The sequence below is a fragment of the Cupressus sempervirens genome, chromosome 4, assembly GCF_028749045.1.
Source record: "Cupressus sempervirens isolate cs-2001-9-10 chromosome 4, ASM2874904v1, whole genome shotgun sequence".
NCBI lineage: Eukaryota > Viridiplantae > Streptophyta > Pinopsida > Cupressales > Cupressaceae > Cupressus > Cupressus sempervirens.
This window is the reverse complement of record NC_143121.1, coordinates 382,732,006-382,750,800: the sequence shown is the minus strand read 5'-3', so window position 1 is coordinate 382,750,800 and position 18,795 is coordinate 382,732,006. Positions and strand designations below refer to the sequence as shown.

Below are 18,795 nucleotides of genomic sequence, written 5' to 3'. Positions count from 1 at the left end.
TGAGGCTTAACTCTTAGTAACACCTTGTCCCCTACTGTGAATTCTTTGGGTGTTCTTTTAGCATCAACATAACTTTTTTGCCTGTGATTTGTTTCTTTCAACCTTTGGCGGATTTGAAGTACTTGTTCTTCCATCTCTTGAAACATTTTCGGCCCAACAATGATCCTGTCCTCTAATCGATTCCATCTTACTGGGGTTCTGGATTTACAGCCATACAAGGCCTCAAAAGGAGCCATTTTAATCAAAGACTGGTATGAGTTATATGCAAATTCAACCAAAGGTAAGTACATTTCCCATTGATACTGCCGATCCATACAATACACCCTTAGGAGGTCCTCTAATACCTGATTCACTCGCTTTTTCTGACCATCTATCTCAGGATGATAGGTTGAACTTATATTTAATTTAGTGCCCAAGGCTAAAAATAGTGTCTGCCAAAATCTGGAAGTTATCCTTGTATCCCGATCTAAAATGATTTTCTCTGGAACCCCATGTAATCTGAAAATTTCTTTTATGAACTTATGGGCTATCTCAGGTGTCCCATCAGATAAATTCCCTGGAATAAAATGTGCAACCTTAGTCAATCTATCAACTACGACCAAAATAGTGTTATGTCGATTTCGGGTCATAGGCAACCCTTGTACAAAGTCCATGGATATTACTTGCCACTTCCATTTTGGTACTTCATTTGGGTGCAACAATCCTGCTGGGTATCTATGTTTCGTTTTCACTCTCTGACACTCTAAACAACTTGCTACAAACTCAATTATCTCTCTATTCATTCCTTTCCAAAAGTATAAGGTTTTTATGTCAGATAACATTTTCGTTACTCCCGGGTGTCCTGAATATGGGGCTGAGTGATACTCACCTAGAATTAATCTTCGTAACTTAGGATGATTGGGTACATAAATTCTGTGGCAATATCTCAACAATCCATCATCTTCTAAGTTAAAATCTGAATACTTGGGGTCTTGCGGATCTCTAATAAGTGCCATGCTGATTTTTGCATAAAATTTGTCATGCTCCAAATATTGTAAAATTTGGTCCCTCAATTGAAATTTTACCTTAGTCATTGCTGAAATATGTCTTCTCCGACTTAAAGCATCAGCCACCTTATTTTCTTTTCCTTTAATGTAGCTTATGTCAAACTCATAATCTGCTAAAAATTCTAACCATCTCCTTTGTCTAGCATTTAGATTTTGTTGAGTGAAAATATATTTTAAACTTTGATGATTAGATTGGAGCTCAAAAGGTTTTCCAATTAGATTATGCCTCCACATTTGTAAAGCATGTACTATGGCTGCTAATTCCAGGTCATGAGGTGCATAATTTTGTTCATAATTTTTCAACTTCCTAGACTCATAAGCAATGACTTGTTCTTCTTGCATCAACACACCCCCTAATCCTTCACCTAAAGCATCAGTGATTACTGCAAATGGTTCTTGCGGATCGGGTACCCATAAAGGAGGTTCAGTAGTCAGTTTTTCTTTCAGAAACTCAAAGGCTGATTGACATTTTTCTGTCCAAACAAATTTCTTTCCCTTCCTTTGAAGTGATGTGATTGGATAGGCTATCTTTGAAAAGTTCCTGACAAATTTTCTGTAAAATCCAGCTAATCCCATGAAACTCCTAACTTCAGATACGTTTCTAGGTATAGGCCATTCTTTAATTGTTTTAATCTTAGATGGATCTACTGCTATACCCTGTGCTGAAATAATATGCCCTAGGTACTAAATTTTTTTCTAGTAAAAGGTACACTTTGATAATTTCCCATATAACTTATGTTCTCTAAGTCTCTGTAATACTATCTCTAAATGTCTCTGATGTTCTTCTTCATTTTTAGAATATATAAGAATATCATCTCTAAATACCAACACAAATTTGTCCAGACAATCGTGAAATATACTATTCATTAAGTTCATGAAGGCTGCAGGGGCATTAGTTAATCCAAATGGTAACACCGTAAACTCATAATGTCCATATCTAGTCTTGAAAGCAGCTTTGTGTATATCCTCATCCTTAATTCGCAGTTAATGATATCCTGATCTTAGATCAATTTTTGAGAACACAGTCGCACTCTTCATTTGGTCGAAGAGATCATCTATCTTGGGTAACGGGTACCTATTTTTGATGGTGACCTTATTAAGCATCCTGTAGTCTATACATAACCTCATGGTTCCATCCTTCTTTCTTACAAATAACACAAGGGCTCCCCATGGCAAGACACTAGGTCAAATCATCTTCTTATCCAACATATCCTGCAATTGAATCTGCATTTCCATAAGTTCTGTGGTGGTCATCCTGTATGGGGCTCTGGATGTAAGCTCTACTCCTAGTACTAAATCTATGGTAAAATCAAATATGCGAGAAGGGGATAATCCAAGAAGTTCCTTAGGAAATACATCTTGATAGTTCTTCAAATAGGGATATTTTTCTTCAAATGATTCTTTTAATTTTTGCTTAATTTCTCCATATTCATAAATATAATCATCCCCATATGTGGTTTCTCTTGTATCTTCAACCCTTACTGCGAATTTTTCACAACCTTTCCTTCCATATCGCTTAAGTTGCATTGCTGAAATCTGTTGAGCTCTGATTTCATGTTTGATCCCTGAAATACTTGTGGGTCTACCTTGATCATCCACATAGTTGACCGTTTTGGCAAGGCAAGCTACCTTAGCCTTATGTTCGATGAACCAACTAATTCCAATGATAATGTCATAAGATCTTAACGGAGCTACATATAAATTCAATTCTGTGGAGAAGTTCGAAAAATCAACTTTGGCTTCAAACGGGCATTGCTCTACCTTGGCCCATGACTAGTTTGCATATTCGATTGTCCATGGTTTTGCAATGAAACCAGATCTTTTTGGAAATTTACTTAATAGTTTAGGTGAAATAAAACATTCAATTGCTCCAGTATCAATGAGTATAGTCACAGGGTTTCCATAAATCTTACCCGGTGTTTCAATGGGACCCATCTGCTGCTCCGCCTGTCTATTATCCAAGGCTGCCTAAATTCTCTATTGAAAAACCTACTCTTGTTGTGGCAAAGATGGGTGTTGTGGCTGATTGAAGTTAGGGCACTATCTCTTATAATGGTTCCCTTTGCAAATATAACAACCCCCTTGGTGGTCCTCTTCTTTCATTATTCCTGTCGCTTTTGCTCACATGATAATTTCATTGAATGTCTCTGGTTCCATTGCTTTTGTTTTCAGGTTTGTTGTTCTTAAAGTCCCTAAACTGTTTCCTTGGTGGTCCAGATTCAACACCTTCTCAATTCCAAATGGTCTTTCTCTTATTGTCCCTAATAGAATCATCCTTTTTAACCTTATGTTCTTGTCGAACAACTTTTTCCAAAGCTTCTTCCATGGTTCGTGGTGCAAGGACATCTACGGCTCTCCCTATCTTGTTATTTAGTCCCATGATAAATTTTCTTACCTTTAGGTTGGTATCTTGTTGGTAGGGTGGTACATATTTAAGCAACCTGGTAAATCTCTCCTAGTATCTATGAACTGACAAATCCCCCTGTTTCAAGTTCTGAAATTCCATGAGTTTTTGATAATAGAAAGTTTGAGGCAGCCATCGCATCCTAAATATGTCTACAAACTTTTCCCATGTAATGTCAGTAGATCTAATGTTCAATTCCACCTTGGTGTTTCCCCACCAAGTTGCTGTTTCTCCAGTGAATTGGTATATGCCCCAAACTGCCTTTGAGGTCTTTGAAAAGTTTCGGATTTCGAAATATTGTTCCATCTCAATTAGCCATGCTTTGGCTTCCTCTCTAGATTCAGTACTAGAGAATTTAGGGGGTTTAATTTTCTTAATATTTGTTGATAAATCAGCCATGATTTCCTTTTTCTTTTGTTTATCAGCTTGTTTAGGGGAGGGGGTTTTATTATGTCCTGAGACTTCTATCTTAGCCTTGGGTGTGTCTTGCACTTCCTTGTGATGTTGCCCCATCTGGGCTTCCATCTCACTCATTCTTTTATCCATAGTTTCTAGTTTTAGTTGTGTTCCTTGTAAAATTTGAAGTAACAGTTCGTTGGAGGTTTGATGGTTCTCTCGAACTATCTCTCGATTTTCCACATTCTCGTTGTTACTCATGTTGTATTTCAGGTATTTCACCTGTTAGTTTACACAATTAAGTTTATAGTTTAGTTTTTATTGCTCAACTAAGCAAAAGAAAGTTTCATCTCATTGTTTGCCAAAAACATTTTCAATAACAGATTTATTTTCATTGCTCAACTAAGCAACCTTAATTACAAAATTTCATTTATATTGCTCAACAAAGCAAATCTTTGATTACAAAAAAATCATACCCATTGCTCGACAAAGCAAAATTTTACAAAATCATATCCATTGCTGGACAAAGCAAAATTTTACAAAAGCATATCCATTGTTCGACAAAGCAAAATTTATTTCCAATGCTCGACTAAGCAATCTTTATTTACAAAAAATCCTCTATTGAGGTAGTCTACATCCATAGAGTCTTTATTCTTGTTTTGCAACATCTGGTTTTGTCTAATACATGTCTCGTATCATCCATGATCTATGAAAATGGAGGGGGTTGCTCTGTTGAGCGTTCCAATTCTGAATCAGTTTTTTCTTGTATGCTACCTTCTTGGCAGGGGTCCATCGGATTCTCTCCTTCTTCATTCGTTGAATGGCTTGGTTTAGTGTTTCATTATCTTGAGGTTCGGAACAGCAAGAGTAATCGTACTTAGTCATATTCTTAATGAGGTAAGGAAAAATAGGATGTCGAGTTTTCTTGTGAGGTGTTCTACGTACCAACATCCTGTATTCAGTTGTCAATTTTATTAGATTTTAAGAAGGTAATGTGCCTTAGGTTCAGTGTTGAACCCAGCGCTCTGATACCATATGTAACAACTAGTTTTCTTCTAATTGACATCAACATTAAACTAACTGAAATATATTTCATATTCACATGATATAGGATTCAATTATGGTTTAAAAACTGAATATTTAAGTTTACATTGCTTTTCTAATCTATCAAGATTATCATTAACTAATAATTTATATAATCAGCTGAAAATAAATACTAAACTAATTACAATTTACTGAAATGAAAATTCAGATTTAAATGCACATGATCATCTAACTATTTTAAAGTAAATATCTAACTTTATAGTAAATGATTCTTAAAACTTGAAAGGAAAATACTAAACTCACCGGTTAAATAGAACATACTCTTTTTAGTTGAGAGACTTTTTTAATTGGTTGTCCAAGCTCTGGCTTTGGTGAGAGGAGAAGCATTATCATAGGCTTAACCTCCCAGTTGCGGACCTTTTTACTTATTCTCACAAGTTCTAAATTAGTAGAATGGCCCTCCCTACCCCGAGGTCGGGCTTTGGATGTTCATTGATCCAGCCATCAGAGTAATCAGGTGGGTTGAGGTTCCAGCAGTTATTCGAAGGAATAACTGAAGCGTCTGAACAACAACACGATCAATTTGTTGTGGCAAGCTTGCCTATTACCACCCTGGCCAAGGATTTCAAAATGTGGGTTTATAACTCGATCTCCACCACTCAGCTTGACAACTGATTTCAAAAGTGGAACTTGCATGAGCTTAACATATATTAGTTTGTTTATGTATATGAATGAATTGGTTACTAATTTCATTCTTGTATTTCTTTTTAACAGGTTCCTCCTCACCATTATCAGGCCATCAGGCCGGTGACTCCTTGGTGCTTGAACAATTAACTTTTACTAATATATCTTGTACCTATTCACAAGATTCTGGCTCTACAGCCTATGAATTCCTTGGTACTTGGATTTGTTACTTATCTCAGATTTGGACATTATTCCATATTGTATAACATGTTTATCAAGAAGAAAATCATTCAAGAAATTTGCAGAGTTTAATATGTTCGGGTATTATGATGATAATAATCTTATATCTAAAAGAAAACAAAACTGTGGTAGTCGATTACTCTCGAGAAATATATTAAACCATAATTATGATTGCAGTCGGCTTTTTCTAATATCACTTAACATTTAAGATGTGGACTGACTATTATGCGTTTATCCATAACACAGTTCAAGTTCAAAAAGAGGGTAATGACAATCTTGCAATCTATCACTAGGAAAAACGAATTCTATATTGGTTTACATAAGCTGACTTAGCATGATAAACAAATAGTGAATGGAAAAGAAGAGGAATACGTCTTACGTGACACACTGTCACTGTAAACAATGATGACTCCCACTTGGCTTTAATTCAGCTCCCTGTTCTGAATGCAGCGGTGACTTGGCAATAATAATTAATAGGAAACAATGCAACCAGACTTCGGCGCTAATGAAAATAGTTTTCTGGAAACAGATACAAACTCGGCAAGAAAGATAATGGTTCAACAGTGGTCTCCGATACATGACAAGGATGCATAAATAAGCTTAAGCCGACCTTACGCTACCCAACAGTTACAAAAAAAGATTATGCTTGACTCTTTATTAAATCGGCTAGAAGAAATAAGGAGGGAAAATTTAAAAGAAAGGAAGATGAAGAGATTTATTAAAGTAATTATATCATTTATATTATTTTATCATCTTGATTAAGTTTATAGGTATGTATTTGCAGGGTGGCATTATTGGATTAAAGATTCTAATGTAATGGTGCCACCTTGTAATTATTTATCTATGATCTTAATTGAGATAATAAAATAATATTAAGTGATATTATTATTTGAAAAATTTATTAAAGGTAAGAACTTTGTTTATTTTTTTATATTTATATTGTTTTTACTTAAAGCTCATGCGGTTCCACCAAGAAATATATTGTCAAGTCCTAATAACTTTGTCAGGGCGGTTTGTAAGGAAAACCTGTCACCTCTGAAGACTGAACTGTATGACCATCCCCTTCCAATGACCTCATTTCGTAATGCTTCCCCTCTCTCTCCGATCTTCATCCTGCAACCTTTAAAACAACATTCTCCCCAAAACATCAATTCAAGATTCATAATTTGTTAAATAAAATCATCAAGTGATCGTTAGGAAATTTCATTATAATAATTAACTCATTCATCATAAATGTTCAACGGCTAAAATTAATTGACTCCATTTCACATGAACACAACGACTAGATTTAACTGACTCAGTTTCATATGATAATTAGATTGATGCAACGGCTAAAATTAACTGCTTCTATTTCACATGAACATGAAGAAATAAACAACGGTTATTACTACCATGATATAACAACAACTATAATGAACTAACTCAATTTCACATGAACATGAAAAATTAATTTGGTTCAACAGCTATATTTAGTTAAAAAATTTTAGGGCAAAAATTGGGATGTAACAATTGGTCACCATGATGGATACCTCTCCCTCTAATTCGTGGAATGACATAAACTCCTCTTACTCCTGCTCCCATAAATCAACTTTCTATGATACCAATTTGATGAGAAGGCAAGTTGCTTTGGATGGTCTTTTGCCTTATAATAGGCCTAATTGCCTGTCCTTCATAAAAATGTCAAACCACAATCCCTAGGAGTATTCTCACCCTTCTAAATCACTAGTTCAGAATGTCATGATGTATCTACAACCCATATAACAGCCAAGTTCACAAACTTCACTTTTCAAACATTGTTGGACTCTTGAACACATAGGTGCAAATAAAGACATCTTAGGGGTTTGACCACCTACACCCATACTTTGACAAAACTATCATTGGGATAAGTCTCCAATGGCCAAAAAATCATGAACTTGACAAGTTTCAAGATCCCAACTTCTCCCAAGCACCCAATCTCATCAATTTTCCTATTAGGTCTATGAGCCCTAATTAGCCCTCCTAATTTGATTTTTGACCCACAACATTGACAGAACTTGGGATCTCACAAAACTGACACCAAATTTTGGTACCCTTTTGCCTTCTCTATCAAGCTTCCAAGTTTTGGGTCAAGATGACACCATTTGATTAGGATTGCCTTTATAAGGCACCTATTAGGCTATTTACACTTGTTCCATAGACTCACTAATAGACCTTTGGTCTCAACCATTCGACCATTCAATCATCACTACAACTAGGTCAAACACAATCCAAACAATCTTCCCAATATGACCAAACACCTTGATCTTATTCTCCAACCCAATTAGCTTACTCTCTGAGATGCTAAGATGCTAGGGCTTGCTCTAAAAATTCACCATGAAAAGTGGCAAAAAAAATGGCTTGAGGATATTATAGTACGTACATGGGCCTTGTAATCCCCCAAGTTTCAAATTTTTCCAACTGTGGGTGCAGGCCCACATCCCACTGTTTGTCTCCAAACCCTTGGTATAAGGGTTTTATAGTCAAACTTGATGCAAAAGGAATATAAAACAGTGTCTTAATCAGATCTACATAACCTATCAATCCAATTGCATGTATAACACATACAAAGAACACAAAAATTGCTGTAAATCCTCAATGATTCGTTCCACAACTTGCCAAAATCATCAATTCCTTGTCATTTACGGCCATTAAAGAGGTTATTCAATGTGTCCTCAACTATTGACAAACTAATTTTTGAACTAGTTGCCCGTTATCTACCAAATTGCAAAAGTTGTCAATGTTGTCATTGACAGCATTGCAACTTTTTTTGCAACTTTCATTTTTCACCCTCCTAAGTACTCAAGGACCCAAAACAATATGAAATGACCATGATAGGCTTAAAACAAAAGCATGAGCAAGTGGGGTTTCCCACATTTTGATCTCATTTGACCAAGAATGCCCAATAATCTCTAATTAGCCCTAAAATAAAATTCTATGCCAACTTTGGCTTGCAGTAACTTTTTCTTATTACAACATTGGTCCACATGACTCATGTGACCTAATTACACTCAATCTATTCTACTAAGGACCCAATTGGTTTGGGTCTTAAATGCAACCTTGAGGTGCTCTTGCACCAATGCCACATCATACAAAGGCACTATATAAGGCCTATGGTGGAATGGGCATAGGCTACATCAAACAAAGTCACTGGATAAGACCCTTGGTGGAATTGGAATGGGTTACATCATACAAAGACACTATTTGTGAGGGATAGTCCATATAGGTGGAAAGCAATTGCACAAGGGGAAATGGCAAGGCCTCACTAGGTACACCACCTTATGAAGCATGAGGCCAAGAGGGACAATAGATTCTGCTCTTGGGCCTAGATTTGAGTTAAAGGCACCCTTCTGTTATCTTTCCACCAATCCATATGGAAGTTAAATGCTATAAGTGAGTTCCTTTTGTATTCATTATACATTGCTACCTAAATCTCTAGGTAAGTGTTGTATCTCTCTTTTATCTATTTATAATGCTTAAGGCAAATTATATTACACTAACCATATAGTCGTTTTGTATATATGCACTTGTTCCCTATATAGTGATTGGAGGACCTAAATTAGTATTTATCTTGTTTCATTAGCATTTTAATTGGTGAAGTCATATCTCTAGTTTCTTAAAATTCTCATTTTAATGGAAGTTTTGATTCTAGGGAAAAAATTAGGGCAATCCCAAAAGGGGGACATTACAACACACTACTTAGCATAACTTCAACTACAATTTTCAATGGATGATAAGAAGAGAACTTGTGCTGATTAAGGAAAGGAAATCAACATTGATGGTTTTGTTCCCACTGTTATGTATCAATAAGGACCTCAAGTCACCTCTAGATGTCATTGTAATTCAGATTCTTTAGGAAAAAAATTCTAAAATTGTTTTTTCGCATGCTCTGTGATTGGGGCATCTTTAAAAAAACTACAAGTCAAATAATAGTTTTTTAGAGCAAGTCGAACTTTGATATTGCTATCAAGAGTCAATAGTGTTGTTTTGAAGTCAAACTCATTGCCCCACAAAAAAACTACATAGTTGAATCCTGGTAACAATATCGCGAACTACAGGTTACCTATCTTAATGCCAAATAAAATACTACACTTCAAAGAGCTGTAATATAGGCATTATTAGTTTGTCCTTTGTTTTGTTTTGCGTATAGTAGCAAGAATTTGCTCAGTGGAAAATCGGAAAATGGAAGAAAAATCAATTAAACGAAAAAATTGTGTGAGGCGTAAGAAAGATATGACTACAAAAATCATAAAAAATAATCTAGAAATGGAATACAATGGCACATGAAGGCTTTAGGTAGTGGAAGGAGAAAAGGAGTTCGATCAACAAGGGCAAGCAATAGATCTATCTTTAGAGGTAGGCAAACTTGGATAGATGGGGTAAAAAGTCCTTGGATATACCACACTTTTCCATGGGTACCATTGTGATTCCATTTGGAGGTGGGTGGAAGAAATGGAAACAATTTCAAAAAGACAATTGATGAAACACATCCACAAAAACCCTTGAGAAAAGGGAACAAAAGGGATGCAAGGTAGAGGTATCAAAAGAAGGATGTTAAGGTGACAGAATTGGAAATGCAACAAATTGACAAAAAATGGTAATGTAATAATAATACCATCAAAGATCATTACTCTGAGTATGGATTGCTTTAAGGAATGAGCTCTCTCGATGAAATGGTGTGGAGATGGATGCGCTCAAGATCGGGTCATAGATTGGTGGAAGAATGCCTTCAACATTTGACCAATTTTGACTATTTTTTTGCATAGAATACACCCTTCCTACATTAAAGCATGAAGTCCTTCATAGGATCCCTTATCTTTGAAGGGGTCAAACATCCATTGCATAGAGTGGGCACCCAATTTTGATCTGAAAAAGTATGTGCTCAAAAAAGTTCCCATGTGATTTAACTTATTTGGCCTGCCTACGGAATTTCAGAATAGGGGATTCCCTAATCAAAACAGGGAATGCTTTCTAAATGGAAAACCAAGAGCGAAGGAAAATATTCTTCTAGAGATTGATTCTAGATTTGAGATCTATGAAGAGCTCGTGATCATTTTTGAGTTTGGGAAATGGTTTTAGAAAGTGACTAAGACTAAATGACCCATCTTAGGTCAATGTTTATTACGGAAAACAATGGAAGCCAAAAGCCCATGCTTGGAAGTTGAGGCTGAGTGCGATCATAAAGTTGAAACCAATTCAATAACATCCAAAACAAATGAAGGGTTGGAGTTAGCGTTTTCTCCCTCTAAACTTGATGTGTTGCCTTATATAGAGGATGGGAAGGAGAAGTAGGGGATAGGTAAAGCAAAGGAGATATTGACTAATGAATAGTACGGAAATAAATCGAAGAAGCAAAAGTTGGGGAACTTTTTGGTTTCAAAGCCTCTAAATATTGGCATTGAAGGAGTAGCATCAGGACTAAAGAAAGAGGGTGAAGGGGTCAAAGTCATGGAGTTCACAATTTAAAGTCAACTAGGACTAAAGGGAAAAATTCAATGAGTGGAATGTGAGGTAGAGAAGTAGCCACCAAAAGGAATAGAATTGGTTAAGGCCTCACAAGTGAAAGAAGTGAAAGAGTGAATGTTACATTGGAAATATAGAGGTAATGTGTGATTTTTTAGGTATATTAGGAGAGTATGAGAAGGCGACTGAAACAATCCAGCATTGATCAGTGAACATCAATCCAAGAAGTAGGAGATCTTGCAAGAGCTCTTGATTGAAGAAACAAAGGTTGTAATATCCTCCCCTGATTTGAACTTTGACTTGTAGAAATTTAACTTAAGGAATATTGTCAAACACTTTGTATGCAAACTCATAAAGCTGATTTCCTCAATAAATTGCTTTCCAATGAGTAGATTTACGAACAACTATGAAGTGACATTAAAATGCATAATACACATCATAACATTTTCACAAACACTTGGCACACATTCAACAATATATGAAAAATCTGGAAACTCTTTCAATCTGCTGATAAAGGGTGATTTTTAAATGTAGATGTGCACTTACAGCTGCCTTAAAGGCTGCAACAACTATTCAGACTTGTATTCAACAATTATTATGCAAAGTATCAAAATTTGACAGAAGAAACTTGGAATTAGTTGCCGTAGTATTTTGCAGATGTAGTCGGCAGCCTTCCAAACTTCTAATCAGCTGGAAAAACAAGTAAACTTGATACCAACACTGTTCACGCCGTACTGTAGAAAAATACTGTTCATGCTGACTGTAGCAAAATACTATTCATGCGGCACTATAGCAATAACTAACTTCAGATCTGCACCTCAAACCATTGTAAATTTCTTTATGCGAACGCCCCAAATGAAACCCAGTTTGTTTCCTGAAGTGAAAACACCATTGATCCTCCTGACTGTGTCTTCCAACAGCAAAGAGAATGCTAGCAAAGAGGGATTCCGTCCTCCAAGCCCGATAATCAGATATCCAGCAACATAACATTAATCTTCATCCAAGCATACAAAAAAAAAAGCTCTTCCATTTCTTTTATAGTGTTCTCACAAGAGCTCAATCCTTCGTTTTCTTAATGTGGGATAAAACATAACTCCCTTTATGTACCTTATGTCTCCAATGTGTTATAAAAATAAAGGAAACTCTTTTAATTTAAATATTTCCCACAAACTATAGTCTATGCATTAATAAAGTTAAATATTTAAATTTAACTTTATAAAATGGCTTTATCAATGCATAACAAATCTTATCAATGATAAATAAGTTTTCCTGTCGATTTTAAACAATTACCATCGACATACCACTGTGACTGAATGTCCGGCCATGTCCAAGATGACTTACTATAAATAGTAAGTATGCTCAAAGTTGCCTCAGAACCCCTCAGAAAGACCTGCAACTAAAACTGTCTAGGCCAAATGGCCTCTAAGCCCCTTTAATGTCCTAGTTAGCCTACGAGACTGTGGGGAAATAGGCTAACGACAACATCATGCTATGAATGCTAGAAAGGGGGCATTACAAAGGTAGTGGAGCAGGAGTGTTTTTTGGTAGTGTGGAACTCCTAGAGTACAAGCTTTGGAGGGACTGGGCATCAATTAAACCCACTCTACCAAGACCAAGCTAGACTGTGGGAAGTCGGTAGAGAAAAGGCAAGGAAGGAAATAATTACTAGATATCAAAATCAAAGATGGTGAAGTAGAAGATACCATGTTGTTAAGATTAGGGGAGGCCCCTTTCCCAAGTGGTCATGAAGCTCCTTACGTGGAATGTTAGGGGTTTAAATGCCCCTAACCAACCCTTGGTGAAGTGCAAGTTAAATATGGCTGGCAGGCATACTCCTGATCCAGGAAACCAAATGCAGAAATGGAACAATTCATCAAAAAAACTAGAAATTGGGATATGAGAAGGTATACTCCTGATGTAGGACACCAAATTGATCAAGGCAGAAACGAACAATTCATTAGGAAATTTGGAAATTGAGAGATGAAGGCTCTCCAATCAGAGGGAGCCTCAGTGGTTTGGCAACAATTTGGTATGGTATCCTTTGAGATAGTGGAAAATAGTAAAATTGGATAGGTAGATGAGTACATTGATTATATGCTAACCTGAACTTCTTATTGATCAATATTTATGGGCCAATAACATGCCCAAAAAAGAAAGAAATGTGGAATGAGTTGGATGGATTTCTGGCACACAATCCTTTCCCATTCACAATCATTGGGGGTGATTTCAATGCTATTTTGCATTTAAAAGACAAATCAGGGGAGTTGTCCGCAAGATGAATTGATTGCAAAAGGACTTCAAAAATTGGGTAGATAAGAACAAGCTCCTTGAAATTGAGTCAGAAAATGACTCATACACGTAGAATAATAGAAAGTTGGGCTTCAGTAACATAGCAGAGAAACTAGTCAAGTTCTTTTTCTTGGAGAATCTGGTTACCTTTCCCTTCAGAACAAAGGGATCTATCCCCCTATGCTTAGGATCAGTTCACTATCCACTCTATCTATAGAGAAGAATTTTCTTCATTTGCAGCAGTTGCTTGTGGCTTTGGGCTGAGGTACCTAAGTGTCCATATTTGTTGCATCTGAAGCACTGGATCCTAGAAAGATCCCTTTTCTTTTTCCTGGAATCCGGAGCTGACTCAAAGTTCTTATCCTTGAATCTTTTGAAATTTCCTTTCTTCCCTTTTTCTTTTGAAGTGTAAGCAGAAAATACGTGATCATCTTCAAGATGATTTTTTACGTCCATTTCCACTAGCTTCTAATCTGCATTCTTCTTGATTGCAATCATATCTCAACTTGTCAAATTTAGAAGCTTATCTTCACTAATACCTTGGTTGAAGGATTCCCAAGAGTGGGGAAGTCCATTCATGGCAAGCATGACTAAATCCTTATTTGCAAAATATTCTCCAATTGCACTAAGTTGGTTCTTTAACTCTGTAATCTTTATTAAATATGAAACAACTGATTCACCTTCATCCATTTTCACATGCAGAAGATGACATCTCAGGGCGAGAGCTCTACTACTGTTGTTGAGTTCATACAGATCCTTGAGAGTCTGAAACATCTTTGGCTGAATCTAATTTAAGATAATTGGAATTAGATGATCCTTAACCAAATCGATCATAATCTTCTTTGTCATGATCTTATCCTTTTACCATTCAGGTTTTTCAGCTTCTTCAGATGGCTCTGTAACATCAGAATTTACATAGTTCAAAAGGTCATTCTCTTGTGCAATCAAAATCCTAGGCTTCCATGAAGAGGAGTTTGAAGAGATGTAATTTATCTTCAACATTCAAATCATTCACCATTGTCACAAGCTGAAAACGAACAACTGAAAGTAGAAACAAGTATAACTTGATACTTCTAGTTCTGGGTCGTTTCCTTAGACCGCTCTTATAACTTGTTAAATTTTAACTAAAAGCATGTAATTGCATTAAAATGAAATGTAATAAATCAAAACAATCAGATAATACAAAAGTTATCGTGGAAAACCTTCCTCGCCGAGGGAAACAACCCAGCCCACCAAAGATAATGCCTTTATTTTAGGTTGAATATAAACATACAAAAATGATCCTCTGTTTGATTGACTTCAACTTGTTGTCAATAAAAATAACCAATTCTCAGAGATTGTTCTGCATACAATATATGGAGAAGTTTTTGTAAAGATGATCATATGATGATCAAAACACATACTGCTATCTAGAAACAATCTGTGCAATATTTTTTATGCTATGCAAAAAACACCTCACATGAGCTCAAGACTTAACCATGCACAACAAATATGCATACGAAACATGCGGAAGAGATTCTCTCTTTCAAATATTGCCTGTACAGAAAATGCAATACTCGTGGCATCAACAGAGATAAATCTTACTACCGAAAATCCTGATATCACCAACACACATAGATCATGCACAATAATGCAAAAACTGTTATTAATGGCAAGGTACAAATTAACATAATGAACCGACACAACAAAAACGCTAAAGGCAAAGAGTCTCAACTGTAGCCAAGCTGGCAGACATTACAAGGATATACAAATGTTGAGAAGGAACCAATGATAGCAGCTACAAGGTTGACGTGGAATCATAAAGGCACGAAGACTCCAGGTCAGCGATCACATGAAGACGAAATGATAGAAGAAAGAACAAGGCACCAAGAAGATAACTACAAAGAACGGTAAACTGATGCAGCTCGATCATAGCAGAGACAAAAGAGGATGAAATTGAATGGCATATCATCAGAAATATATGAGTCTCTATCACAGCTTCAACTTCAGCAATACTCATGTGATGTTTCCTTGCTATTAGAGATTATCTGTGTACTGGAGGAAGAAAATCAGTTTTTAAGGCCTTGGAACCTCTAGTTATATGTATTGTAGTCTATGTAAAGGCTTTTTTTTTTTATTGTGAATGAAACTTCATATATTGATGGTTTTGACAGAGAGATTCAATTGCTGTTAAATATCACGGAATATATATCACTACTTTTTCAACACCTTTTGAGATACATGCAAAATTGTGCTGAGTCCATCATTAACTCATCACAGGTGGATCCAGCAGGTAGACTGTAAATAGTTGGTCCTTTACAGCCTACATAGAAGATGTTCTTGAACTGTTACAGCACAGGGTATCTGAAAAAGGCTTAAAAAGCCAAAAGTACTATTGCAATTGTCCAGATTCTATCAGTCTTCTGTTATGACAATTATTTTCCATCTCTGTTATGTGTGTAACTCTAAATTATACATGGTCACAAGTTATTTATGTTGATTATTTGGTGGCAAGTTGTATTTTTCCACCATCGTATAACTGCTTCAAAATATTGATGTCCCCCAATCCATGCATTCTGTGTCTCTGTAATAGTAGTTATTTTTTATGGTTTCATGTATGTAGTTGGTATATGCATTTATTATACATGAAAATCTAACATTTTCTATAAATTGTTCTATTTTTAATTTTTTACAAATCTCAATTCAAACTGAAATTATCAATATCTACATTTCATTGAGCTTAGATATTACTAATTCGGTGTGTTCATAACTTTTGGCTTCTAGTAATTTTTTAATGTTATACCTGCAGAGTTTTAAAGAATTCCTTGGGGAGCAAAAACTGAAGGTAAAAGTTGTTTTACAATTCTTGTGAATGCATTTTTTTGGCTTATAAATGCTTCTTTATAATAACAACATGCACAAAATAATTGCAGGAGTTCATTAATTTTACTCTTCATTACATTGCTGACTTGGATATCCCACTAAAAAGGTGACCTCAGAGCATTATCTTCAAATATTTTATATTTCATGGCTTAAGAACTTCTGAATTTAATTGTTGTTGTGCTTATATTCTTAGGGGTACCTTCATAGAGTTCAGAAGTGGGATGCTGAATGTGTCACCTATTGGGAGAAACTGTAGTCGAGAAGAAAGAGATGAATTTGAGCAATATGATAAGGTTCTTCAAATACAAAAGCCTTTCTTTAGTATCACCATAATGGTTTAAACTTTAAACTTCTTTACAAAAACTCAATACAATGGGCATGATCCTTTCTAGTTATTAATTAAAATTATTGTTTCATTTGCAGATCCACGGCATACGCATGAAAATGGTTGAAGTGCTTCGCACAAAATTTGCACATTTAAAGTTAACCTATTCTATTGGTGGACAAATTAGCTTTGATGTGAGTACTTCACCTTGTACAATTCTTGAAAGTGTCACTGGGAAAAATTATGACAATATGCAATTGCTAAAAACTCCAGTATTGATCAAGTTTTAGTGTATTGGAATGTGTTTTACAGGTTTTTCCACAGGGCTGGGATAAAACGTACTGCTTGAGATATTTAGAGAATTGTTTTGATGAGATACATTTCTTTGGGGACAAAACCTACAAGGTATGGGTCTTGAGACTATGGGACATTGGGTGCTTATTATATAAAAACAAGTCTTGCACTGTAACAGTAGTTGTGGCAATTTTATGGAAAAGAAATATATAGGTTGATGAGAATGCAATCTATCTTAGTTATGGGATGGGATGTCTATAACTAATGCTACTTCCCCTTTTTCTCTTACATCTGAAATCATTATATCTATGGATGTAACAGGGGGGAAATGACCATGAAATCTTTGAATCAGAAAAGACAGTGGGTCATACAGGTTAGTTTCTTATTGTGGAATGTATGGTAACTTCAAAGTTCAAAGCATATTTATCTGGTCAGAAAATTTTGCCTTGTTGAGAAGGATTTTTTTTCCAAAATCCAGTAATAAATTTTAAAAAAGGGTAAAATCTCTACATGAACTCAAATCTCTAGATTGAATTTGACAAATATGATGGGGCCAAAAAATCTGGATCTGGCTGTATGTGAGTTAGATCTGGTCAGATGTTTTAACAATGCTTTAAAGTGATTTACTCATTGAAAATCGAAATTAAGAAAAAAATTTCTGTACATTCATCGAAGAATTGTATTAAACCACTATACATGTGGAAAAAATACATTTAAGGCCATATGCCCAAGTTTTGATTTAATAGATTTTCCTAATAAGAATGGCAGCCATGTTATCTATTCAGATATGTTTACCATCATGCACCATGCATTGTTCCACTTCTGTTTCCTCCTTTAGTATTATCAAAGAAGCTTATATATCTATATTCTAGCCCTTGTATACCTGGTAAACGTGTCAATGCTTCCCCAGTGTGATTTATGGCATCCTTGTATTCCAGTTAACTTTTCGTCCATATCAATGATTACCTATCATGATTCAAATATAATTTTATTTTCTCATTCAAGCTTTCACATCATGATCTTAAAACACATTTCTCCTTATTATGAAAGTTGGATCTGATTGATTCCTCTTCATTTGTTTTGCTAAATTTGTATCCAATATTTACTTTTGTGTTGCAGTGACAAGTCCTGCAGATACCCTCAAGCAGTGCACAGAGATTTTCCTCTCATAAGAGTCCGCATTCGATCTTGCTGACAGTGGCAGGGATATGGAATTAGGGGAGAATGAGTTACATTGCTGCTTCTCAACAAAATATCTAGTTCTTATTGAAAACTATATTGATATTTTTAAAGGGACTTTTAATCTCATGCTTTTCTAGCAATTTTTTGTGGGTAATAAACCTATATCATTCCTCTTGTTTTTAATAATAATACCGTGCAACACTTGTTGCTGGCAAAGATTGTGTCAAACATGTATTTAATTATTATAGTGTCATATATCTTTGCAAGGAAAAATTTATGTTCATTTTGTTACTTCTATTGCCTTTCTATATGTTATGTACAAAATGATGTGACTTTTTGGCTCATCAAAAATCAGATTTGTCCTGTTTTACTGGTTTGGTCTCTAAAGTTTTAGACAATAGTTAGGCATATTGAATAATGGATTGTTAAATTATGTTGTTCCATAATAGTTTCTAAATTATATGCTCCCCCCAAAGTCATTAGTTGCTTTATGAAAATAGTTCATCTAACAGATACTTTTTATAATTTATGTAGGGTTGTCTTAGGTTACA

The 18,795-nt window shown here is 35.4% G+C and overlaps 1 protein-coding gene across 1 annotated transcript in view; it reads left to right on the top strand.

Moving 5' to 3' along the window:
- The window catches only part of LOC149561661 (phosphomannomutase-like), a 65,771-nt gene extending 47,254 nt beyond the window's left edge, over nt 1-18,517 (top strand). Inside the window, exons 6-12 of the mRNA XM_089825228.1 lie at nt 16,370-16,405; nt 16,494-16,549; nt 16,637-16,736; nt 16,867-16,962; nt 17,081-17,173; nt 17,384-17,435; nt 18,182-18,517. Of these exons, the coding sequence (XP_089681354.1) occupies nt 16,370-16,405; nt 16,494-16,549; nt 16,637-16,736; nt 16,867-16,962; nt 17,081-17,173; nt 17,384-17,435; nt 18,182-18,234 (486 nt within the window). The 3' untranslated portion in view covers nt 18,235-18,517. The remainder of the gene's footprint in view (nt 1-16,369; nt 16,406-16,493; nt 16,550-16,636; nt 16,737-16,866; nt 16,963-17,080; nt 17,174-17,383; nt 17,436-18,181) is intronic.
- The last annotated feature ends 278 nt before the right edge of the window (nt 18,518-18,795 follow it).